Here is a 21951-nt window from a genome sequence, read left to right as displayed (position 1 = left end):
CTCACAGCCATACATTACTACTGGGGAAACCACAGCTTTGATTATACGGACCTTTGTCGTCAAGGTGATGTCTCTGCTTCTTACTATGCTGTCTAGGTTTGCCATAGCTTTCCTCCCAAGGAGCAAGCGTCTTTTAATTTCATGGCTACAGTCACCGCCTGCAGTGATTTTGGAGCACAAGAAAATAAAATCTGTCACTGCTTCCATTTCTTCCCCTTCTATATGCCAGAAAGTGATGGGGCCAGATGCCATGATCTTCGTTTTTTTAACGCTGACTTTCAAACCAGCTTTTGCACTCTCCACTTTCACCCTCAACAAGAGGCTCTTTAGATCCTCTTCGCTTTCTGCCATTAGGGTGGCAGAACACAATATTCTTTACAGCATCGGATTTTCTTTTCATCACCAGACACATCCACAGCTGAGTGTTCTTTCAGCTTTGGCCTAGCCGCTTCACTCTTTCTGGCGCTACTTGGAAATACCCTCTGCTCTTCCCCAGTAGCATATTGGACACCTTCTGACCTGAGGGGCTCATCTTCCGGCGTCATATATTTTAGCCTTGTGATACGTTCCATGGGGTTTTCTTGGCAGGAATACTGGAGTGGGTTGCCATTCCCTTCTCCAGTGGACCACATTTTGTCAGAACTCTCTGCCATGACCTGTCCGTCTTGGGTGGCCCTGCACGGCATAGCTTATGGCTTCACTGAATTACGCAAGCCCCTTCGCCACAACAAGACAGTGATCCATGAAGGGGACTCACCAGTAGCCTTTGGTTTATAAAACCTTCACAATCAGCGAGGGAGCAGGTTCATCCTCTGAGAAAAATAAGACGGGGGTGGAGGGTGCAGAAGGCATGCTTATTTCAAAGCATACAAAGGAGGAGTCCCTAAGCTTGCCTACTTTATTTGTCGTTTTATTATTTTTGTAGCATTTCCCCCACACATGAAGGACTCTTAAGAACTGCGACCTGAAACCGGAAGTCTCTGTGCTGCTGTTGAAAGGTGTCTTTGTGAAGGTGCTCTAAGCGTCCTGCTTGTCTCTTTGTTGTGGAGAAGTTTCATAGTAGTGTCAGTGCAGGGAAAGGCTGTGAAACTTAAGCAATACTGTCTAACAGAGCAGTCCTAGGCCTGTCTACTCAGAAGTAAGTGCCATTGACTTCAGTGAGGCTTACTCCCAATTAAAGGATTTTGAGAAGGATAGCTGTGTTAGTTTGTTGCAGCAAAAACAACAAAGAGTCTTGTGACACCTTAAAGACTAACGCATTTATTCTGGCATAAGCTTTTGTGCATCTGATGAAGTGCACAATGTCCACGAAAGCTCACGCCAGAATAAGTATGTTAGTCTTTAAGGTGCCACAAGACTTTGATGTATCAGATTGTAGCCTAAGTCTTACAGTCAGATCCTGTAATGCATGTTTACTCAGAAGTAAGTCCCAGTGAGTTCAATGGGGCTTATTTTGAAACATAGTACTACAGCTTTAAGAAGAGAGATGCAGGGGTTTCAAAGTTACCTAAAAACTGTTTTATAATCATAGGACTACCATCCTGTTTAGAGGTCCTGCTTTTGTACTTTCTCTGGCATGGAGGGAAAAGCTTTATCTACTAACAGCACAATCCTATGCATGTTTACCCAGCAGTCAGTCCTGTATCCAATGGGGCTTACTCTCTAGTAAACATATTTAGGATTACAGCCTCAGATCTCTGTATGTGAAGCTCCTGTAAAGGCATAGGTACTGGGGCAAAAGAAAAAAGTGGCAATCCTATTCCTATTCTAAAACCTACATGGGGGTGGCTGCTTAGGGTTATTCCCAAGTGATGGGAAGACACTAATCACACTTAGAAGCATTTTTCATTATCATGGTGGCACATATTCAGGGGCTTAGACCTGGCACTGAAAAGAAACAGTTCAGTCAGACAAAAAGAACCAGTGCCAGGAACTTCCTCTCTAGGCTATACAGCAGCCATATTTCTGGGTTGACTCCTCAACCGTGTTCAGAAACTTCAGCTAGCGCAGAATGCAGCAACCAGATTGCTTTCTGGCACACACTTCGTTGTGTTGTGTTTACCCAGGTCTTGTATCAAGTGCACTGGCTGCCAGTCTGTTTCCAGGCACAATTCAAGGCACTAGTACTTAACTATAAAACCCTAAAAGTCTTGGGGCCAAGATATCTGAAAGACTGCCTCCTTCCATATGAACCTGTCCTTAGTTTAAGATCTTATTCAGATGCCCTTCTGTATGTTCCACCACCAAGAGAGGTTAGGTTGTGATGGGAACACAAGATAGGGCCTTCTCTGTAGCAACACCACAACTGCGGAACTCTCTCCCAAAGAAATTTGGCTGGCCCCATAGTTCAGTTTGAGGTGGGCTGTTAAAACTTTTTAATTTTGTATGATGTTTTAGTCTTTTCCATGTATTAGCTCCACACTCTGTTTGAAGATTCTCTCTGGATCTTAATTCTGCTGTTTGTGATATTTTCAAGTTGTTTAACATTTTAATTGTAAGTCACTTTTGAGGACCAAAAGCTGACTCATAATTTCAAAATAAATTAAATATTTCCAAATTAATTATATTAATTATAGTTACATTAATTATAAATAAATAAAGTATAAATAAAGAATAAAGGTATAAATAGTAAGGATAATACTTAACATTTATGTAGCACTTCTCTCACCACAGTTGTCTGGATCAGAACAAAAGTCTGGTGAATAAGCAGACTGCAACAGTGAGGATGAGCAACTCCAGGAGGCTCTTTTCAGTGGGCCCCTGCTACAGTGTGGGCCCTCAGCAGGCACCCAACCATGCCTACCCTTGATGCTGGCCCTGAATATAACTAACAATTTGCTGCCTTTTCATGACACCCCAGATCAGTTGGTTGGGTGACCACCTCACTGTTCACAGGCTTACAACAAAGTTGAACACTATCAGATGCCTGAGTAGTCTGTTGTGAGTTGATACGTATTTTCTTCTACTGTATCCTGGAAAAGAGCTCACAATTTGCAGTCTCAACACTGCAGCATTTAAGATCATGCCATCCATATGAGTAGACATTAAATTATTTTCTGTTACATTTTCCCAATGGTGAGAGTGTAGTAACCACTTAATTCCTATGGATGGCAGAATAGGTCAAGTAACTTGTTTATAACTCAGATAACACCACAACTATTAATGTTGGAGGAATCCCCAACAGATACAAATGAGTTCGGATTTCTATGAATGCGGCCTGTGGATTCCACAGTGGACCAGCTTTTTCTGAGTTGCACAGACTTGCAGACTGTTTGTTTTTTCTAAAAAAACGTATGGAGGGATTTGCGCTAATGATGAGCCCCTCAGGTCGGAAGGTGTCCAATATACTACTGGGGAAGAGCAGAGGGAATTTCCAAGTAGCGCCAGAAAGAGTGAAGCTGCTGGGCCAAAGCTGAAAGGACACTCAGCTGTGGATGTGTCTGGTGGTGAAAAGAAAATCCGATGCTGTAAAGAACAATATTGTTTAGAAACCTGGAATGTAAGATCAATGAATCAAGGTAAGCTGGAGGTGGTCAAACATGAGATGGCAAGATTGAACATCGACATCTTGGGCATCAGCGAACTAAAATGGACAAGCATAGGCGAATTTAATTCAGGTGACCATTATATCTACTACTGTGGGCAAGAATCCCTTAGAAGAAATGGAGTAGCACACATAGCCAATAAAAGGGTGGGAAAAGCAGTATTGGGGTACAATCTCACAAACGACAGAATGATCTCAGTATGAATCCAAGCAAACCATTCAACATCACAGTAATTCAAGTCTATGCCCCAACCACTGAGGCTGAAGAAGCTGAGGTTGATCGGTTCTATGAAGACCTACAACACCTTCTAGAACTAACACCAAAAAAAGATGTCCTTTTCATCACAGGGGATTGCAGTGCTAAAGTAGGAAGTCAAGAAATCACCGGGATAACAGGCAAGCATGGCCTTGATGTACAAAATGAAGCAGGACAAAGGCTAATAGAGTTTTGCCAAGAGAACACGCTGATCATAGCAAACACTCTTTTCCAACAGCACAAGAGGCGACTCTACACATGGACATCACCAGATGGTCAATATCGAAATCAGATTGATTATGTACTTTGCAGCCAAAGATGGAGAAGCTCTAAACAGTCTGGAAAAACAAGACCTGAAGCTGACTATGGCTCAGATCATGAGCTTCTTGTTGTAAAATTTCGGCTTAAATTGAAGAATGTAGGGAAAACCACGAAACCATTCAGGTATGACCTAAATCATATCCTTTATGAATATACAGTGGAGGTGAGGAATAGATTTAAGGGATTAGACCTGATAGACAAGAGTGCCTGAGGAACTATGGACGGAGGTGCGTAACATTGTTCAGGAGGCAGCAACTCAATCCATCCCAAAGAAAAAGAAATGCAAGAAAGCAAAGTGGCTGTCTGATGAGGCCTTACAAGTACCTGAGGAAAGAAGGGAAGTGAAAAGCAAAGGAGAAAGGGAATATATATCCAACTGAATGCAGAGTTCCAGAGAATAGCAAGGAGAGACAAGAAGGCCTTCTTAAATGAGCAATGCAAAGAAATCGAGGAAAACAATAGAATGGGAAAGACTAGAGATCTTTTCAAGAAAATCGGAGATCTCAAGGGGACATTTTGTGCAAAGCCGGGCATGATAAAGGACAAAGAAGGCAGGGACCTAATAGAAGCAGATGAGATTAAGAAGAGGCAGAAAGAGTACACAGAAGAACTATAAAGGAAAGATCTTAATGTCCCTGATAGCCATGAGAGTGCGGTCACTGAACTTGAGCCAGACATCCTAAAGAGTGAAGTCAAGTGGGCCTTAGGAAACATTACTGACAACAATGCTAGCGGAGATGACAGTATTCCAGCTGAGCTATTTAAAATCCTAAAAGATGATGCTGTTAAAGTGCTGCACTCAATATGCCAACAAATTTGGAACACTCAGCAGTGGCCACAAGACTGGAAAAGGTCACTTTACATTCCAATCCCAAAGAAGGGCAATGCCAGAGTGTTCAAACTACCATACAATTGCGCTCATTTCACATGCCAGCAAGGTGATGCTCAAAATCCTACAAGCTAGGCTTCAGCAGTATGTGAACCAAAAACTACCAAAAGTACAAGCTGCATTTCGAAGAGGCAGAGGAACTAGAGATCAAATCGCCAACATTCGCTGGATCATGGAAAAAGCAAGAGAATTCCAGAAAATCGGCTCTTTCTGCTTCATTGACTATGCTAAAGCCTTTGATTGTGTGAATCACAACAAACTGTGGCCAATTCTTAAAGAGATGGGAGTACCAGGCCACCGTACCTGTCTCCTGAGAAACCTGTACGAGGGTCAAGAAGCAACAGTAAAAAACAGACATGGAACAACCAATTGGTTCAAAACTGGGAAAGGAGTACGACAAGGCTGCATATTGTCGCCCTGCTTATTTAACTTATATGCAGAGTACATCATGAGAAACGCCAGGTTGGGTGAATCACAGGTGGGAATTAAGATTCCCGGGAGAATTATCAACAACCTCAGATACGCAGACGATACCACCCTAATGGCAGAAAGCGAAGAGGATCTCAAGAGCCTCTTGTTGAGGGTGAAAGTGGAGAGTGCAAAAGCTGGTTTGAAACTCCACATTAAAAAAAACGAAGATCATGGCATCTGGCCCCATCACTACCTGGCATATAGAAGGGGAAGAAACGGAAGCAGTGACAGATTTTATTTTCTTGGGCTCCAAGATCACTGCAGACGGTGACTGTAGCCATGAAATTAAAAGACACTTGCTCCTTGGGAGGAAAGCTATGGCAAACCTAGACAGCATATTAAGAAGCAGAAACATCACCTTGCCGACAAAGGTCCGCATAATCAAAGCTATGGTTTTCCCAGTAGTAACGTATGGCTGTGAGAGCTGGACTATAAGGAAGACTGAGCGCCGAAGAATCGATGCTTTCAAACTGTGGTGCTGGAGAAGACTCTTATGAGTCCCCTGGACTGCAAGGAGGTCAAATCAGTCAATCCTAAAGGAAATCAACCCTGAGTGCTCATTGGAAGGACAGATACTGAAGGTGAAGCTCAAATATTTTGACCACCAAATGCGAAGAGAAAAGTCACTGGAAAAGACCCTGATGCTGGGAAGGACTGAAGGCAAAAGGAGAAGGGGACGGCAGAGGATGAGATGGCTAGATAGCACCACCGATGCAATGAATATGAACTTGAGCACACTCTGGGAAAGAGCGGAGGACAGGAAGGCCTGGCGTGCTATGGTCCATGGGGTCACAAAGAGTCGGACACGACTTAACGACTGAACAACAACACTTTAGTGCTAATGTGCAATTGCACAAGTGGAACAAAATTCTTGTACATCCCTTAAAAAATCTGATTCTGTCAATGAGCAGACAACAGAATGAAAGACGCCTGGCAATCTGCAAAACACACTCCAATGAGGACTGAGCAAGTTCAGTGACCACAGAATTCTGCCTGACTGTTGGAGGGAGGTGAATAGAAAACCAACAGGGAGGGGAAATAGAATGGTGTATCCTGGAAGAGGGCATGACTGGCTGGAACCCTGGACAGGACACTGCATCATTTTGTTACAGGTCCCACTTGTAAGGACTGTGAAAGGCTACTATTCTAATCTGAGAACACTTCCTATAGAGCCAAGTACAAGGCAGTAGGATAAGTACTATTATGAACTCAAGGAACTTTTGATGCAGTGGTGCTTCCATATTTAAGGCCTTGATGGGAAGATCTGGGGGTGGGGGTAATTTGTATAAATCTCAAATGATTGTACAATATAATTTCAGGAGTAGGGAACCTCAGGAATGGTAGCTGATTGACATCCCAAATGTTTTCCCATAGCTGATTTTTCTATTCTGTCACTCCCTTGGATCTGCTGATGACCATCAGTTTTTTCTGGACTAAGTGATCTCAAAAACAGCCAAGGTTGTTATCTCTGATGGTGGTGCTGGAATTCATAAAGCAACACAGCAACATGTAAATGATCCACAACAGTCAGCAAGGGGTTGCGGCTCAAACTTGGTGGTCATTTTGTTGTTGTTCAGTCGTTAAGTCGTGTCCGACTCTTTGTGACCCCATGGACCATAGCACGCCAGGCCTTCCTGTCCTCCGCTCTCTCCCGGAGCGTGCTCAAGTTCATTGTTGGTCATCCTTTGTCCTAAAAATACTTCAGAGGGTGTGTGACATATACAGCTCCACCCTTCAACAGAGGGGAACAACCAGGGAGTTTAGGAGGAGCAGAAAGGAGGCTGCCACCGCAACTCTTTGTGACCCCATGGACCATAGCACGCCAGGCCTTCCTGTCCTCCGCTCTCTCCTGGAGCGTGCTCAAGTTCATTGTTGGTCATCCTTTGTCCTAAAAATACTTCAGAGGGTGTGTGACATATACAGCTCCACCCTTCAACAGAGGGGAACAACCAGGGAGTTTAGGAGGAGCAGAAAGGAGGCTGCCACCGCAACTACCGCTGCCACCCGGCATTTGCCACCTGAGGCAATTGCCTCACACTCCCTAGTGATAGGGCCAGTCCTGCTGAGGAAAGAAATCTGTCATACAACAGGCAGAAAATGCAGAGGCTCCAAGGGAGATGAGGCAATTTATGGAAAAGCCTTGTGGGCAGACATTTGGAGGGGAAACATTGGGAATCCTCTTGCAGGAGCCAGGTTAGGTCTCCTTGGGTGCAGGGTCACCTGCAGCTGCCACCTTGCCAACTCCCATAGTAGAGCCTTTGAACAATGCCTAACCAGGATGCAGGGTGGGGGACGCCCAAATATTTTCATATTTGGTATGAAAATAGGATGTTACACATACATCCTTATTTTCAGTTGTGAGTACTGAGGGCTGTTTGTTGGCTGTGAATTTCTAATTTTTGTTAAGTTTGTCTTGCCATATGCCCCCCCCCCCAAGTGTACTGTGAATGGACTCGAGAAGGTCGTAGATAAACATTTTAAACAAATACATGTTAAGGATTATTATGATACAAAATATGGAGTTGATCCCTATTAAGTGATGTGTATACGTGTCCTGAGCTAGCTGGTTCCTGATTGCCCCAGTCACTGGTGTGTGTGCTTTTTTTAGTGGGGTTTGTGCGTGTTTTTGCTGACGCAGCTCTTTCTCAAATTGGCAACTCGCTTTAGCATAATGCAGCAGTCATCCTGCAGGGCTAGAACCGCAACCGCTGGCTTCTTTAAAGCACTCTTAAAACGAAAAGCCTGAAGGAATCCCAGAAACCAGATGATTGTTGTCGTTTAATTTATATAATTTGTCCATCCCCCGATCCTCCTGCCGGGGACTTCCAGGAAGGGATGTCTTCACTAAAATAATGACACTATTAACGTAATTACACTAACTTTCCTCTACAAAAATCTAGGGGGGGGGATGTCCCCTCCCCCAATCCCTGCCTCCTGTTCTGCTTTCCTAAACGGGACACGTGAAATCCTGGAGTGTGGATTATTGAACTGGCTCTCCCAGATAGGTCTCCAAATGGATGATTTTGGCACAGTAGCTCTGTGATCCGCCCCAGGTTTTATCGTAATCCTGGAAAAAAAGGGTACAAACTGAAAGGAAATACAGCCTAGCAACAACAAGAGAGAAGAACAGTTATCTGGGGTGAGTTTTTTTTTTTAACAGACACCAATAGATCTCCAGTTAACAGTTCCTAGGATGCTGCAATAACGTGGAAGATGTAAAGCGCCGCTTGCGGCTATTGTATGTTTTAAAGGATTGGGAAAGAGAAAAGACTCTCTCTGTACTCTGTGAAGTTGTCGGGTTTTTGCTTTTTTTGAACTGCCCTCATAAAAAGGGCCATTTAGTTCTGCAAAGGAGTACTACATGAAGAAATGGGGAAAACATGATTTTCAGTTCTTTTGAATTAAGGTTATCAACTTTATTTTACTGCCCAGAAGGCTGATGGGAAAAGCATTACCTATTTTATCCTTGTGTCAGGAACAGCTTCATCAACATTTTCTGCTTGTTGGTACTGTTCAAGGCTGAGGACCAGGCCAGGAAAAAAAGCTTGGCAACTTTGCTTCTGGAAGCTTCCAAAGTAATCTCCCTTCTTCCCCCAAGCATCCTGTGTGGAATCTTGTAAATCTTAATTAATGATGGTTTTCATTAGTACCAATGTATCAGGAAAAAAAATGCTTCATTGATGGAGAGTGCATAATCCTGTGTCCCAATCTCATAATCCTATTATGTCTGCATGGCCCACAGTAACAGTAAATTTGTTATTATTAGCAAGGCTTTGTGTACTTTGCACTTAAACAACAACAAAACTAGAGACAGCCAAAATTTGGCCCCAACTTGTTATTTTATTTATTGTTGAAATTGTTTCTTGGCCACCATTCAAAATCAGTATTTTTAAGGTGGCTTGCAGTATAACAATACTAATAAAACCATATTAAATGTAAACAATTTTAAATAAAACCAGTTCTAATAAAACACAGTTTCAGAAAGGATTTTTTTTGTTAACTTGTGACTTCTTAGGATTTGTGTACATTATGTAAATAGAAGGGAAACTGCATATATTTCATATGCACCATAATTTATTAAGTTTTTACTATTCATGAGAAGAAACATATTGCCCACACACTTTGAAATCTGCCCCCATAGCCAGGACTAGAAACTTGTTTTCTTGATATTTAAAGAAAACCAAGGTTCTCACACTGCTGAATTCCATTCCCAAAATCAAATTCTATTCTGCTTCTTACTTGCATGGAATCACAGAACAAACAGCCCTGTTATAACTCCGTTGTACTCCTTCCGGCACCAGGTGAAGACCTTTTTATTCTCCCAGTATTTTAGCATTTTAGCTTCCTAGGCTGTGTTTCCACCAGCAATTTACTCCAGCCTGCCTGCACCATGGGTTCTCTGTGGTTCTATGATGTCATGGCCATTCAGCCTCAGTGCCGCATTTTATCGCTGAAAAACCACTTCTTCCGAGACTGCTTATTGTCCGACTTTTCCTAGTTATGGCAGCTTCCGTTACTGACCTGTTTCCACAATCCCACTGGGTTCATTGTCTTAGCCCTGCCCCTGGGGTGTGTAGCCTGGCCTTTGTGGGTGTGTTGCTCTGACCTCAGTGACCCAACCCTTTTCCTCCCTGTTTTCCAGAAGTTTCATTGCTGTTTTGGAGCAGGATGCCAAGGGACCAACTTTTAAAATATCATTGAAAATAAGCACAAGAACGCAGCCCATGACCCCAGCCAAGGAGTGTTTCCTCCCATTGTGCTGAATGAGGCTTGCCCTCTCAATGACCACAGAAATGACAGAGAAGCCCCCCAATTGACATGGCACATATCAAAGCCCTCAGTTCTTGAAATGCGATTAAGAATGATCTCGGGGCTTTGGTCCATCACCTTAGTACGTAACTCCTTCACAGCTTCCAAATAGAGATCCTGTGTGTTAAAATGGGGGCTGGTTTCGGTCTCTTTTCCACAACTAATCCATTAGTGTCTCCTCAGGAGTAACTCTCATTGCTGTGGATGAGGCTGAGAGTCCCCCTCAATTGAAATGGCACACATTAAAGCCGAATTGCGTAAGACCAATGAATTGCCTTAGGATTAAAGTACTTAGCAGCTTATAGCTATCCTGCCTGTTACAATGTGGGCTGGATTCTGTCTTTGTCTTTACTACTCTCTTTCCCACAACAAACCCATTAGGTCTCTTTCCCACAACTAACCCATTAGTGTCTCCTCAAAGTAACTCCCATTGTGCTGAATGAGGCTTGCCTTTGAATGCCTACATCAGAACTTACAGAAATTTCCCCTCAATTGAAATGGCACACTTTTAAGCCCACTTCCTTAATATGATTAATCATGATCTCAGGGCTTCGGTCCATCGCCTTAGGACATAACTCCTTCACAGCTTCCAAATAGAGATCCTGTGCGTTAACATGGGGGCTGGTTTCGCTCTCTTTCCCACAACAAACCCATTACTGTCTTGTCAGAAGTAACTCCCATTTTGGTCAATGAGGTCCTCTGGGTTAAAATGGGGGCTAGTTTCCCTCTTTGTGTTCTCCCACTTCCCTTTCCTAGCACAACCATGTGTGTGTCTACTTGGAAGTAACTCCCATTGTGCTCAGTGAGGCTTGTTCCTGAAATGCAGGTGCATCTGGACTTTCAGGGGGAAGAAGAAGCGGAGGGAGAAGCCTTTTTTAAAATCCTGTACTCCTCCATTAGCTTCTCCTTCTGTTGTCCTGGAAACATGGCCGAGGAGGCGGGAACACTGAAGTTATGTGAAGGAGAGGAGGAGATGGAGGAAGCCGTCAGGCAGAGATGAAAAGATGGAGACATAAGCACCAGTTTTAGGGGCAAGAAAGAAAATTTAAGGGGTGTGGGATGCTCCAGACACAGCACTTTGATTTTTCGCCACTTCATTAATGCACAATTGCACTTTAAATCCCCATTTCAGGGGCAACAAGGAAGGTTTAAAGGGGGGGGGGGGTTGCTCCAGGCACACCGCTTTGATTTTTCACTCCTTCTTTAAAGCAAAACAAAAGGGCTGGGAAGGCAAAGAGGACACTGGCCAGAGTGAGAAACTTCAGAGAGGCAGAGGGGACGAGGAAGGGGGGAATTGGAAACAGGAGGAGGCAGGAAAACAGACGGGGTAAGCAGACCCAGCCCACTCCAAAAAGGCTCCACCCAGACATCAGGAGGGTAACGCGATTAGGGCTCTGTGGAAACAGCGCGGCCCGCCAGGGTACAACGATGATAGACTGGGCCCATTTGGGACATGGAAACACATGAGAGAGAAAATGTGCTTGGGGAAACAGCGCAACAAAGTTGGGAAAGAAGTGAAGGCGAAAGTGTGGAAACACACCCCTAGTCTTTTAGCTTTGGTGTTTTAAATCTGTATTTTAAATCTCTGCTTTGCTGCTAGGAGTTATTCGGGTTGTACTGTTATACTGTGGTTTTAAGCTTTCATATTTTATATTGTTTTATGCTGCGCTTTGTGGTTTTAATTTTTGTGAACCACTCAGATCTTCGGCTATTGGACGGTGTAGAAATGAAATAAATAAATATATTTGTGTCCAATTTATTTTTGATACAAAGTGAACTCATTTTGTTTTCCTTTGCTGCAGTAATATCACTAAAACATGCTTCTGAACTATATGTTTTGATTTAGCAGGTGCATTCACTACTAAGAAATCCTTGTTTCAAGAAGCTGCACTGATAGCAGATCAGCAATCTACCCAGGTTTGGCCAACTGCCCTTGATGGCATCTGTTCCCCCATCATTGGTGGCAATGGAGAAAGACCAGGACTTAAAAGGAAACCATAGTAGTACTATTTGTGGAGCATGTTGAATAATCCAGAACAAGCTATGCATGCACTATATGCCTAAGTGCAAGGCATGAATGCAATCAGGAGGAAGAGATTTTGGGCCTTCTGCTTCTGCGTTATGGCCATCTTTTTTCTTCTTGTCACCCTCCAGGTACCACTGATACTCAAGGCAAGGAGTTGAGCAATGAATACATTAAAAATGGCAAAAGAAGGAAAGGAATAGGACTGCTCTATGTAGCAGCTGGCCTTAAAGGGAGTGAGTGTACTACTAGAACATGAAGTTACATCAGGAGCATACTAAAGGCCAAAATACACATGATGTTACTCATGTGTTTAAACAAGTGTGCTTAGCCTGAGTGCTTTTTATTTTGGAGAAAAAGCAGTGATTTGCTGACACCCCACCTGGCTGACCCTGAAGGTGCTGTTTGCACTACAGAAGGGTTGCACAACCCCGGCCCAGCAGCCACATATGGCCCTTCAAAGCCTTAATTGCGCTCCCCCATGGGTGCCCTGTCCCCCCGCTTCCCACCATCACTGGATTCCATTCCCCAGTGATCCTGTTACAGATCGCTCTTTCCTCGCTGGTAAACCACCCGTGAGGAAAAAGCGATCTGTATCACAAGGTTCTCCACTCCCTCTTGTATCAGGATCTGTATCAGGATCACTGAGGTGCATATATATGTGCACACACATGTGTGACCCCTAAGTCAGCATCAGATGCAGCTCTCAGGGCTGAAAAGGCTATGCATCCCTGCAGTTAAGACACAGCTACAGAAGTAGACTGAAAAGCTGGCAGCCCGACTCACCAGTAACGATTAGAACAATAGCCCAACCTTCCCAACATCATAAATCACATAAGGCCACAATCCTAAAATAACATTCCCAACTACGCTCCCATTGGCCAAAGCAGAACTAAATACTAGAGATTCAGGGCCTATTGTTTTCTGCATTTCAAGCTGGTATCAATGTGTGCTCTATTATTGTTCATGCCAAGTTTAATAATGATGTTTTTTTCTTTTCCTTCAAAAGATGTTTGTAGAACTTGGCAAGTCCGAAAGGATGACAATGAAAAGCTCCATTTCACATAATAAGGCATTCAAAGGGGAACAGTTACAGGAATATGTCCATCTGTTCATAAATAAACCAGAACTTTACAGCAAAACAAATAGAATTTTGAACAGACATCCCATTTTGCTCTGGTGGTCTCCACTGACAGGAGAGACTGGACGGCTTGGTCAGTGTGGACAGGACGCTTGCTTCTTTACTATCAACAGGACCTATCAGCACAATCCTATGACAAAGGCATTTCTGTTCTATGGTAAGGGGCTTGTTAATGTTATTTTTCAAGATACTGAATTACTTTTTACTACCCCCATGCTGTGGCTGTCAAGCTCAAATGGAGAAACCAAGTGGGGCTTACAGCAAAATGTAGCAGTTTGGTGTAGTGCTGTTCAGGATTCCAGCCTTTCCATTCAATTTCCCTTCTCTCCCAGTTTTTTATTTTTCCTCCCAATAGTCAGTCAGCATTCCATGGTCACTGAGCATGCTTAGTCCTCAATGGGCTGTTTCAGGTTTGTTTGTTTCCTAAATATGTTTGCGTTTTTTCAACTCTTGAAATGAGTTTATACCTCCCTCTTATATGGGGGTGATGCCATTCTTGTTACATAAGCAATGGCACTCACAGCCTAAACACTGGAAATAGAAGGAATTATGCAGATGTTCTGGTTCCAGAGAGGTAGCCCATGTTAGTCTACAAAAGCAAAAACAAAGAGGTTTGTGGTACCTTAAAGACTAACAGATTTATTATCACTAGTCACTTCTGTTGACTAGAGACCACATCATGCTCAGTTAGTAGGGTATTTGTGTGGAATTAATTAACTTACCAACCCTAGAATGATTGTGTTCTCACCAATTAAGTAGTATTTCTGTACAAAATATTTAATACTGGGTAATTAGTTAATACTGGGTCAAAATTAATAATCATATCACCAAGAATATGCTCACAGGGTTTTTTCATAGTCTTCTATGAAGAGAAACGCTACACATGGACATAGGAATTCCCCAAGTGATAAGTGCTGAGCTTTCTCTTACTCAGAAGGAATTCTCTGTGTGTATAGGACACTGTGCATGCATTAGAGCTCCTGGATCACAACCAATAAACTTGGTTTTCTTTTTATTGGACTCCTGGTTTCTAAAGTTTTGGCATTTTTGGAGATTACAATTTAAAACTTCTCTCTGCAACAGTAAGGATTGGCTACTTGCTTTAAAAAAAAAAAAAAACCTTCTTGGCAAATACCTACAGGGCATACAAAAGGAAGCCAGGTATATAGTTGGCCAGTATGCTGCCCATTCCAGACCCCATCATTCTTTACTTTGTCACATATGATGGATATCCTTCTTAATACTTTAAAATTTGAAACGTGCTCATAATTGCTATTTTGTTGTGCCTTTTCTCATCATAATCCTATTAATGGTTCTCTATCTTCTTCTAGTCTGAAGGATATTCTTATTCCTTGCATCCTTAAAGACATATTGTCTATCAGCGAAGATTAACTGTGTCATGTCAGAACAATCAGTCATCTCAGCACTCTCATCTTGAGAGTATAGTTCTATAGGCTTCTGTTTACATGGTCTTTATCTTCTTCTTTAGTCAACTGAGGCCTTCTACGTCCTACTTACTTTCCTCAGCAACAATGGCACCCATTTGTTTTTAATATCACCCAAAAGCAGAGGTGTCCGCTCTAGGGTAATCATGGTTTCCCAGTTTAAAATAGGTTTCTATACTCTATCCAGTAATTCTCTGGACTGTGCATTTATTATTATTATTACTATTATTATTTATTACATTTATGTCCTGCCTTTCTTCCTCTTGCAAGGTCCTACTCCTCTCTATTTTATCCTCACAACAACCTTGTGAGGCAGCTTAGATGGAGAGTCAGTGACTGGCCCAAATCACCCAGTGAGCTTCACGGAAGAGAGGGTACCTGAACCCAGATCTCCCGAGTCCCAGTCCAACACTCTAACCATTACAACACGCTGGGTCTCATTGTAAATCTTGCTGCATTGAGTTATTTTGCAAAAGCCCCAGTTTCTGAAATCCAAGTCAAAACATGTAGAATTACAGGACAATCCTATCGGGTCTACTCATAAATAATTTCCATTTGGTTCAGTGGGTTGTATTCCCAGGTAAGTGGGTATAAGTTTGCAGTTTTACAGCACAATCCTATGCATGTCTACTCAGAAGTAAGTCCCACTGAGTTCAGTGGAACTTACTTCCAAGTAAATGTGTATAGGATAGTACCATTATTCTCTTTTAAAATATGCTAATCCACCTAATGGATGCAACTCAAAATAGTAAATCCAATACTAGAAAATACAGAAGAAACATAGATAGCTGTATTTTTGAAGCCCGAAGATCTGGAAATCAGTCTCATGTTTCCCCTGGAGCTGGTAATATTTGCGATGAATTATTTGGCTATCAATCATGAACTGACTTTGTTATCTCTCTCTTCACATCAGCGATAAAAATATTCTTTTCATAATACTTGTCTGAAGAACATTCCTTTTATAATACAATACCATATATATATTCACTACTTACATAGACCTGAACATTGGAAGTCTAAATAAATTAAGTTTGATTGTGTTTTTCCAGAATATATAGCATCCTTTCTATATAGCAGACTAAAGGTACCTGTCACAGCATTTTCTATCCTACTACATTTTATTAAGCCCATAAAAATGCAAAACTAGCATAGGCCTCTTAATCACGTTCATAGTGTAACATGTCAATCCCTTAGGGCACAATCCTATGCATGTTTAGACAGAAAAAAAGTCCTACAACTCCCAGCATTCCCCAGCCAGCCACACTGCCTGGGGCATGCTGGGGGTTGTAGGATTTTTTCCTGTCTAAACATGCATAGGATTGCGCCCTTAGGCATATAAGTTCAAAAGTAAGTTCAACCGAGGTACATGGGGCTTACTCTCAAATAACTGTATATAGGATTACAGCCTTTGGTCTGATTTTCATGTTACTGATGTGGTATAGTAGCTCCTGGGAAACCATTTCCCCACTGATGGTCTGGTCTCACATCTGCACCATGATTCAGCTCTGTGTCACCTCACTAATGTAGGACACTCTGCACTTTTGAGCTTTTCTACATGAGGCTGTTAATTGGCTGCTAATCTGCTGTATCTACTTTTAGTTTCAACACAGAATTGAGATCTGAACACTACATGAGGAGTGTTTCCTGCTTTTCTACTACATAACCTCTAGGTGGCACTGTGGTGTAGCGGAATAGCACAAATACACAAGAGGAAATTGCACTTTCTTTCACTTTCACAAAGAAATGCCACATTTTCCTTACTCTAAAAAAAGTCACCAAAACTGCTGGTTGGACACATAAGCAAAACTGCAGCATCACGACGTCATCTAAAGAACCCATAAATAACTGTGAGTAGAGAATGATGGACGAGTGCACAATAAATGCCTTGTGTAGAAAAGTTGGAGTGCACTGATCAGTTTGTTTGATCAGCATAAATCTAGTGGTTCAGATCCTATATACTAATAGCAAATTCATTCTCCAAGTGTGGATCCAAAACAGCACCATCCACACACAAGAGGGAGGTATCAGCAGGCTTGGGGGAACTCCAAGGTTTGCAGAAGTACAAAGAATCTTTGGAGGAAAAAAAACCCTTAGCGGGGTGGGAGAGAAACCCCAACACAGCTCAGTGAGGACTAAACATGTTCATGGACCATGGAATGCTGACTGACTATTTTCTGGAAGAAAGGAAAAGCCGGGAGTGGGAAAGAGAGGGAGAGGAATAGAGTATCCTGGAATTGGGCACAGCTGGCTAGCTGGCATCCTGGAGTACTCCACACAGCAACATTTTGCAGTGTTTCCTTATGTTCCTAAGGGGGCAATCCTATGCATGTTTAGACAGAAAAAAAATCCTACACCTCCCAGCATGCCCCAGGCAGCAAGTTCCACTGCCTTGGTAAGGTGCCATTATACCTTTCAGGGAAGCACAGCCCCATTGAATTGAATTTTCCTTGGTTTCCTTAATTAAGATGGATGGTGTTTTTTCTGCTTATCTAGGTACTGACTTCAGCATAGACAGCTTACCTCTCCCTCGTAACAACCACCACGACTGGGCTCTTTTCCACGAGGAGTCACCCAAAAACAATTACAAGCTTTTCCAGAGCCCCACTGTCACTCTGTTCAACCACACGGCCACTTTCAGCCGCCATTCACACTTGCCGCTCACCACCCAGTACCTTGAAAGTATTGAGGCCTTAAAGTCCCTGAGGTACATGGTATCTTTGCAAAAAAGGAACCAGTTGAGGAAGAGACTTGCGCCACTTGTCTATGTACAGTCAGACTGCGATCCTCCCTCTGACCGGGACAGTTACATAAAGGAGCTGATGGAACACATTGACGTTGACTCCTATGGGGCCTGTTTGCATAACAGAGATCTTCCTGAGAGTCTCAAAAACCCAGCCTCCATGGAAAGCGATAACTTCTACCAGATACTTGCTCAGTACAAATTTGTCCTTGCTTTTGAGAATGCCGTCTGTGAAGATTACATCACTGAAAAGCTCTGGAGGCCACTGAAGCTGGGGGTGGTACCTGTTTATTACGGCTCTCCCAGCGTTGAAGACTGGCTGCCGAGCAGCAAGAGTGCAATTCTGGTTGCACGATTTTCACGTCCCAAGGACCTGGCACGATATGTCAAAGCTTTGGATAAAGATGACAAGCAATATGAGGCCTACCTTGAATGGAAGCTGAAAGGTCACGTCTCCAACCAACGACTGCTTGCTGCAGTCGAGGAACGCACATGGGGAGTCCAAGATATCATGAAGGACAATTACATCGATGCATTTGAGTGCATGGTCTGCACTAGAGTATGGGAAAATATCAGGAGACAAGCAAAGGTAATTTTAAGCATGTCTGTCCCGTTCCAGCCAGGCCCACAGGTTTGCTAAGCCAGACTTGCTCCACGGACTGACCTTCAAGAGGAGTCGCTCCATAGCAGGTCTGAAGTACAAGTCCTGGCTAAGAGAGGCAGTGACAGAAGCAAGAAGAGCTCCCAGGGAAGGAGGATATTATGTTATTGTTTATGTATCTGCCACCTATTGGCCCAAAAAGCTCCTCGGCAGCTTACAAATGTGAATACAAATACAACATTGAAACAATACAATAAAATGCAATGGACTGATTTAAAGCAGCAACATCCCAATAACATATTTAAAATTGACCACTAAGTGCACTAGTGAGACAGTTGTGGTATAAGGAAAACTGAAAAAAGGAAGAGGGGAGAAGGAGCGGCAAAGCTTTCTCTCTCGATGGGGGAGGGGGATGGTTTTTGGCACTGCCATACTCCTTCTGCTGCAGAAGACTCAGTCTTTGTATTCTGTGAGTTCAACTCCTATCCAGTTAAATTACACTCCCAAAGGGAAGTAACTCCCCAGACCTTGCACTGAGGATTCACTACTGCTTTAGTGTTCAGCTGGTAGGTCATGACCTAGAGCTGGATTCTTTTTTCAGTGAAAGTGGGTTGTACACAACAAACTGCTTAGATCTTCATTGTCTTCATTGGGCTGTTGTGTTTTTCTCCTAAAGGCTTTTTGTAGTTCTGCAAACCTTGGGGTCCCACGTGCCTGTTGATACCTCCCTCTTGTGCATAGATGGTGCCATTTTAGCCACATAAGGACTAGCACATTTTATTAAATAGTAATAACATTTTATTAAATAGTAATCACAAATTCACACAGTCACTTCAATCAAGTCTGGTGCTTTATAATAATGTTTACAGATTCACTCACAGCAGCTTCAAAAGATTAGAGAATGGCAGGTATTTTTTAGTCCAAGTCTTTCTCAGTGGCATTACTGGCTGCCATTCATTCAGTGTGGATCTAAACGCATCTAGCATCTTTTAATCTTCAGGAGCTGGTTGTATTGAGTGAACCTGTAAACCTTATTCTATAGTGTGTGACTTGACCAAAGCTCCCTTGTCTCTGTTAAAGGTGTGGGCGGTATTTAGATGTAGTTCCAACCATTATGTGCTACCTGTTTGGGATTAGATAAGAGGTTGGTGTGTATATGACCTTCGAAATGCATTGCACCAGTGATGCAACCATCATTTTCTCTTTACCCTTTATAAGAGAAGGGGGGTCAAAGCAGTGCCATCTAGATGCGGCCCCGATTACTGATCAGCTCTGAAAGTGCATAGCTTCTGCAGTTCTATGCTATCAGGTATTCCCAGGCCATTCACTGGGCCTTGAGTGACAAGAAGAAAAGAAAAGTGAATCCCATATTGTAGGTTGGAGTTAAAAGGGAGACCCCGGGCCTGGAAGGCAAAAGATTGTTTCCCTATTTTAGTGGAAGGGAGAGTGTATTCATCCCCACTTCTCAAGTACTGCATGGTGGTTAATATGACTCAGACTGTGTTTCTCTGTCTTTTGCCAGGGAATGTTACCAAGAAGGTGGAATGCAGAAGCTAGCCACCTGAGCTGCCCCAAACCTCAAGCATTTCTTTTTCCATCTCCAATTGTGCACAGAAGAGCTCTGCAGGAGATGTGGATACCCAGCTTTGAACAGTCCAAGAGAGAAGCTCGTGCACTGCGGCTGCTGGTAGAAAGGAACAGAAATTTCACAGCTCAGGAGTTTTGGACTCTGGTGTTTAGAGAGTGATGTTAAAAGACAATTGGCCCTTGACTCGAGCTCAGATGAAAACCTTCCACAAAAGAATGAGCCTGTAACAGAACCATTGACTGGGTTCACGCAACATGATAACCCACATTCAAGGGTTGACTATGGGTTGAGTGTGGGTTGTCATTGGAACATGGGTTGTTGTTGAAACGAGGGTTGTCATGTTGTCTGAACCCAGCCGTGATAACAAGCGATGGCTTGCTGTTGCAGTTGGGTTATCGTGTTGTGTGAACCCAGTCTTGTCCTTAGGTTGCCTTAATAAGATAGAAAGCAGTTTTAACAACTGAGAAAACAATGGTATTCAGTGAATACTAATCAGTAAGAGGAATTACCCAGTTGGGTTATCTTGCAATATATTTTTATATAAATATTTAGTATAAATTATTACTATAGATTGTTCATATAATTAATGCTTGAACATTTAACACCAGAATGCAGTAAAATCTATGCTTTCGTTTCCCACTGTCCATATCGTTGCTTCTGCCTCCACAGTTGCTCCCAAGCTAGGTGATATATGTGTCTGGACTTTCACCCAAGTGGTTCTGCTTCCTGCTGTGTTTACAAACCACTCCAGACCTTACCCATGGGGCTGGCCATTGATGCTTATCTCATTTAAGGACATAAAAGAGCCATTCTGGATCAGACCAAGGGCCCATCTAGTCCAGCATTGTGTTCACATAGTGGCCGACCAGCTGCCAACGGGAAACCCACAAGCAGGATATGAGTGCAACAGCATCCTGCGCCCATGTCAGGAAGCCAAGCCACATGGGAGGAAACCCAGACCAGTGTAGGGCCAAAGGGCAAGTGCACTGGGAAAGGTACATGGAAAGGGGGTCTTAGAATGATGCATCTCAGCGTGGGGTGTATGATACATGTTACTGGAGCTATTTTCATGCCACTCTGGTAAGTTCTTTAAAGAGCCACCACATAATTTAGATGACTGAGTTTCTTTCTTTTTATTGCTGGCTGGGCCAGGATGTGGAAGGTGAACTGGTGTGGAAAAGAACCCCATCATTTTCCTGATCCACAGTTCTTTACAGAAGTTATCTAGCAGCATTTGAACCAGCTATGGAATGGAGCATCTATGTGCTGTGACAATGTCTGAATGGTTCCTAGAGGAGTGAGGGCTGACTATGTAGGGGCATAAACAGGTAGGATTTTTTTCCTGGCCTTTAAGACCTGCATGATGTCAGATGCTCAAGGACTTGAACTGGGCATCTCAGGGTCCAAACTATTTGGGACTAGGATGGGAGCGCTGGGGCCCCAGCGTCCTCTTTAGGCACAGAAGAGGAAATAGGGGGTATGTGATATTAGCCAGCGATTGGCATGCATTAGGAGGCCTCTGAATTGACCTGGCTGGGTATAAATACTAGACTCTGGCCTTTGCCACTGCCTGGTCAACAGGGCAGAACCTCCTACCTACTGAAGCTCTAGGTCCTGACCGCAGGGACCCTGGGTTGAAGAACGCACCCTGCAAGCTGCCCATGGGCTGGCCCTGACCCATGACAGGCAGATGTGCAGCTGATGTAGCCTTTCCCAGCATGCTGATTACAGCAAAAGGGGTGTGTGTGTAAAAACATTGTCAGCTGAATTTGTGTTTGTTACCCAGCTGTTAAAGAAACAAAAAACACAGCAGCCTTGCCAGAAAAAAAGCTGGCAACAGTTCACATGTAGACGCTTGATGTTAATATGCTGCCATTGCTGCACACTAAATTAGGGACATTGGAGGAACATATATTTTTTGTAGCAAGACCAGATAGGCTCATGTACCAGAAGGTGAGCACCTGTTAAGACAGCTTATTGGTCTTGGTCATGTATTTTCTCTGTGACAAGCTGTTGCCTCCTTGCACTGACAGGCTGTTGAGTGTCATCTCCAGTTATATCTGGTGCAGGTCTGACCTCTGTGCCCAAATACCCCTCAGACAGGAGATAGATCTGAGCACTTC

The 21951-nt window shown here is 43.2% G+C and overlaps 1 protein-coding gene across 1 annotated transcript; it reads left to right on the top strand.

Annotated features, from left to right (window-relative positions):
• Positions 1-8539: 8539 nt before the first annotated feature.
• On the top strand, positions 8540-20470 carry POFUT3 (protein O-fucosyltransferase 3). Its single transcript, XM_084832169.1, has 5 exons — positions 8540-8620; positions 12137-12444; positions 13323-13611; positions 17393-18228; positions 19763-20470. Exons 2-5 carry the CDS (start codon positions 12364-12366, stop codon positions 19985-19987), a joined length of 1431 nt encoding a protein of 476 aa, XP_084688295.1. The 5' UTR covers positions 8540-8620; positions 12137-12363; the 3' UTR covers positions 19988-20470.
• The last annotated feature ends 1481 nt before the right edge of the window (positions 20471-21951 follow it).

This window comes from Heloderma suspectum, chromosome 2, assembly GCF_057233095.1.
Source record: "Heloderma suspectum isolate Gila_16-S chromosome 2, 16-S_ref, whole genome shotgun sequence".
Taxonomy (NCBI): Eukaryota; Metazoa; Chordata; class Lepidosauria; order Squamata; family Helodermatidae; genus Heloderma; species Heloderma suspectum.
This window is presented reverse-complemented; position numbering and strand designations above follow the sequence as displayed.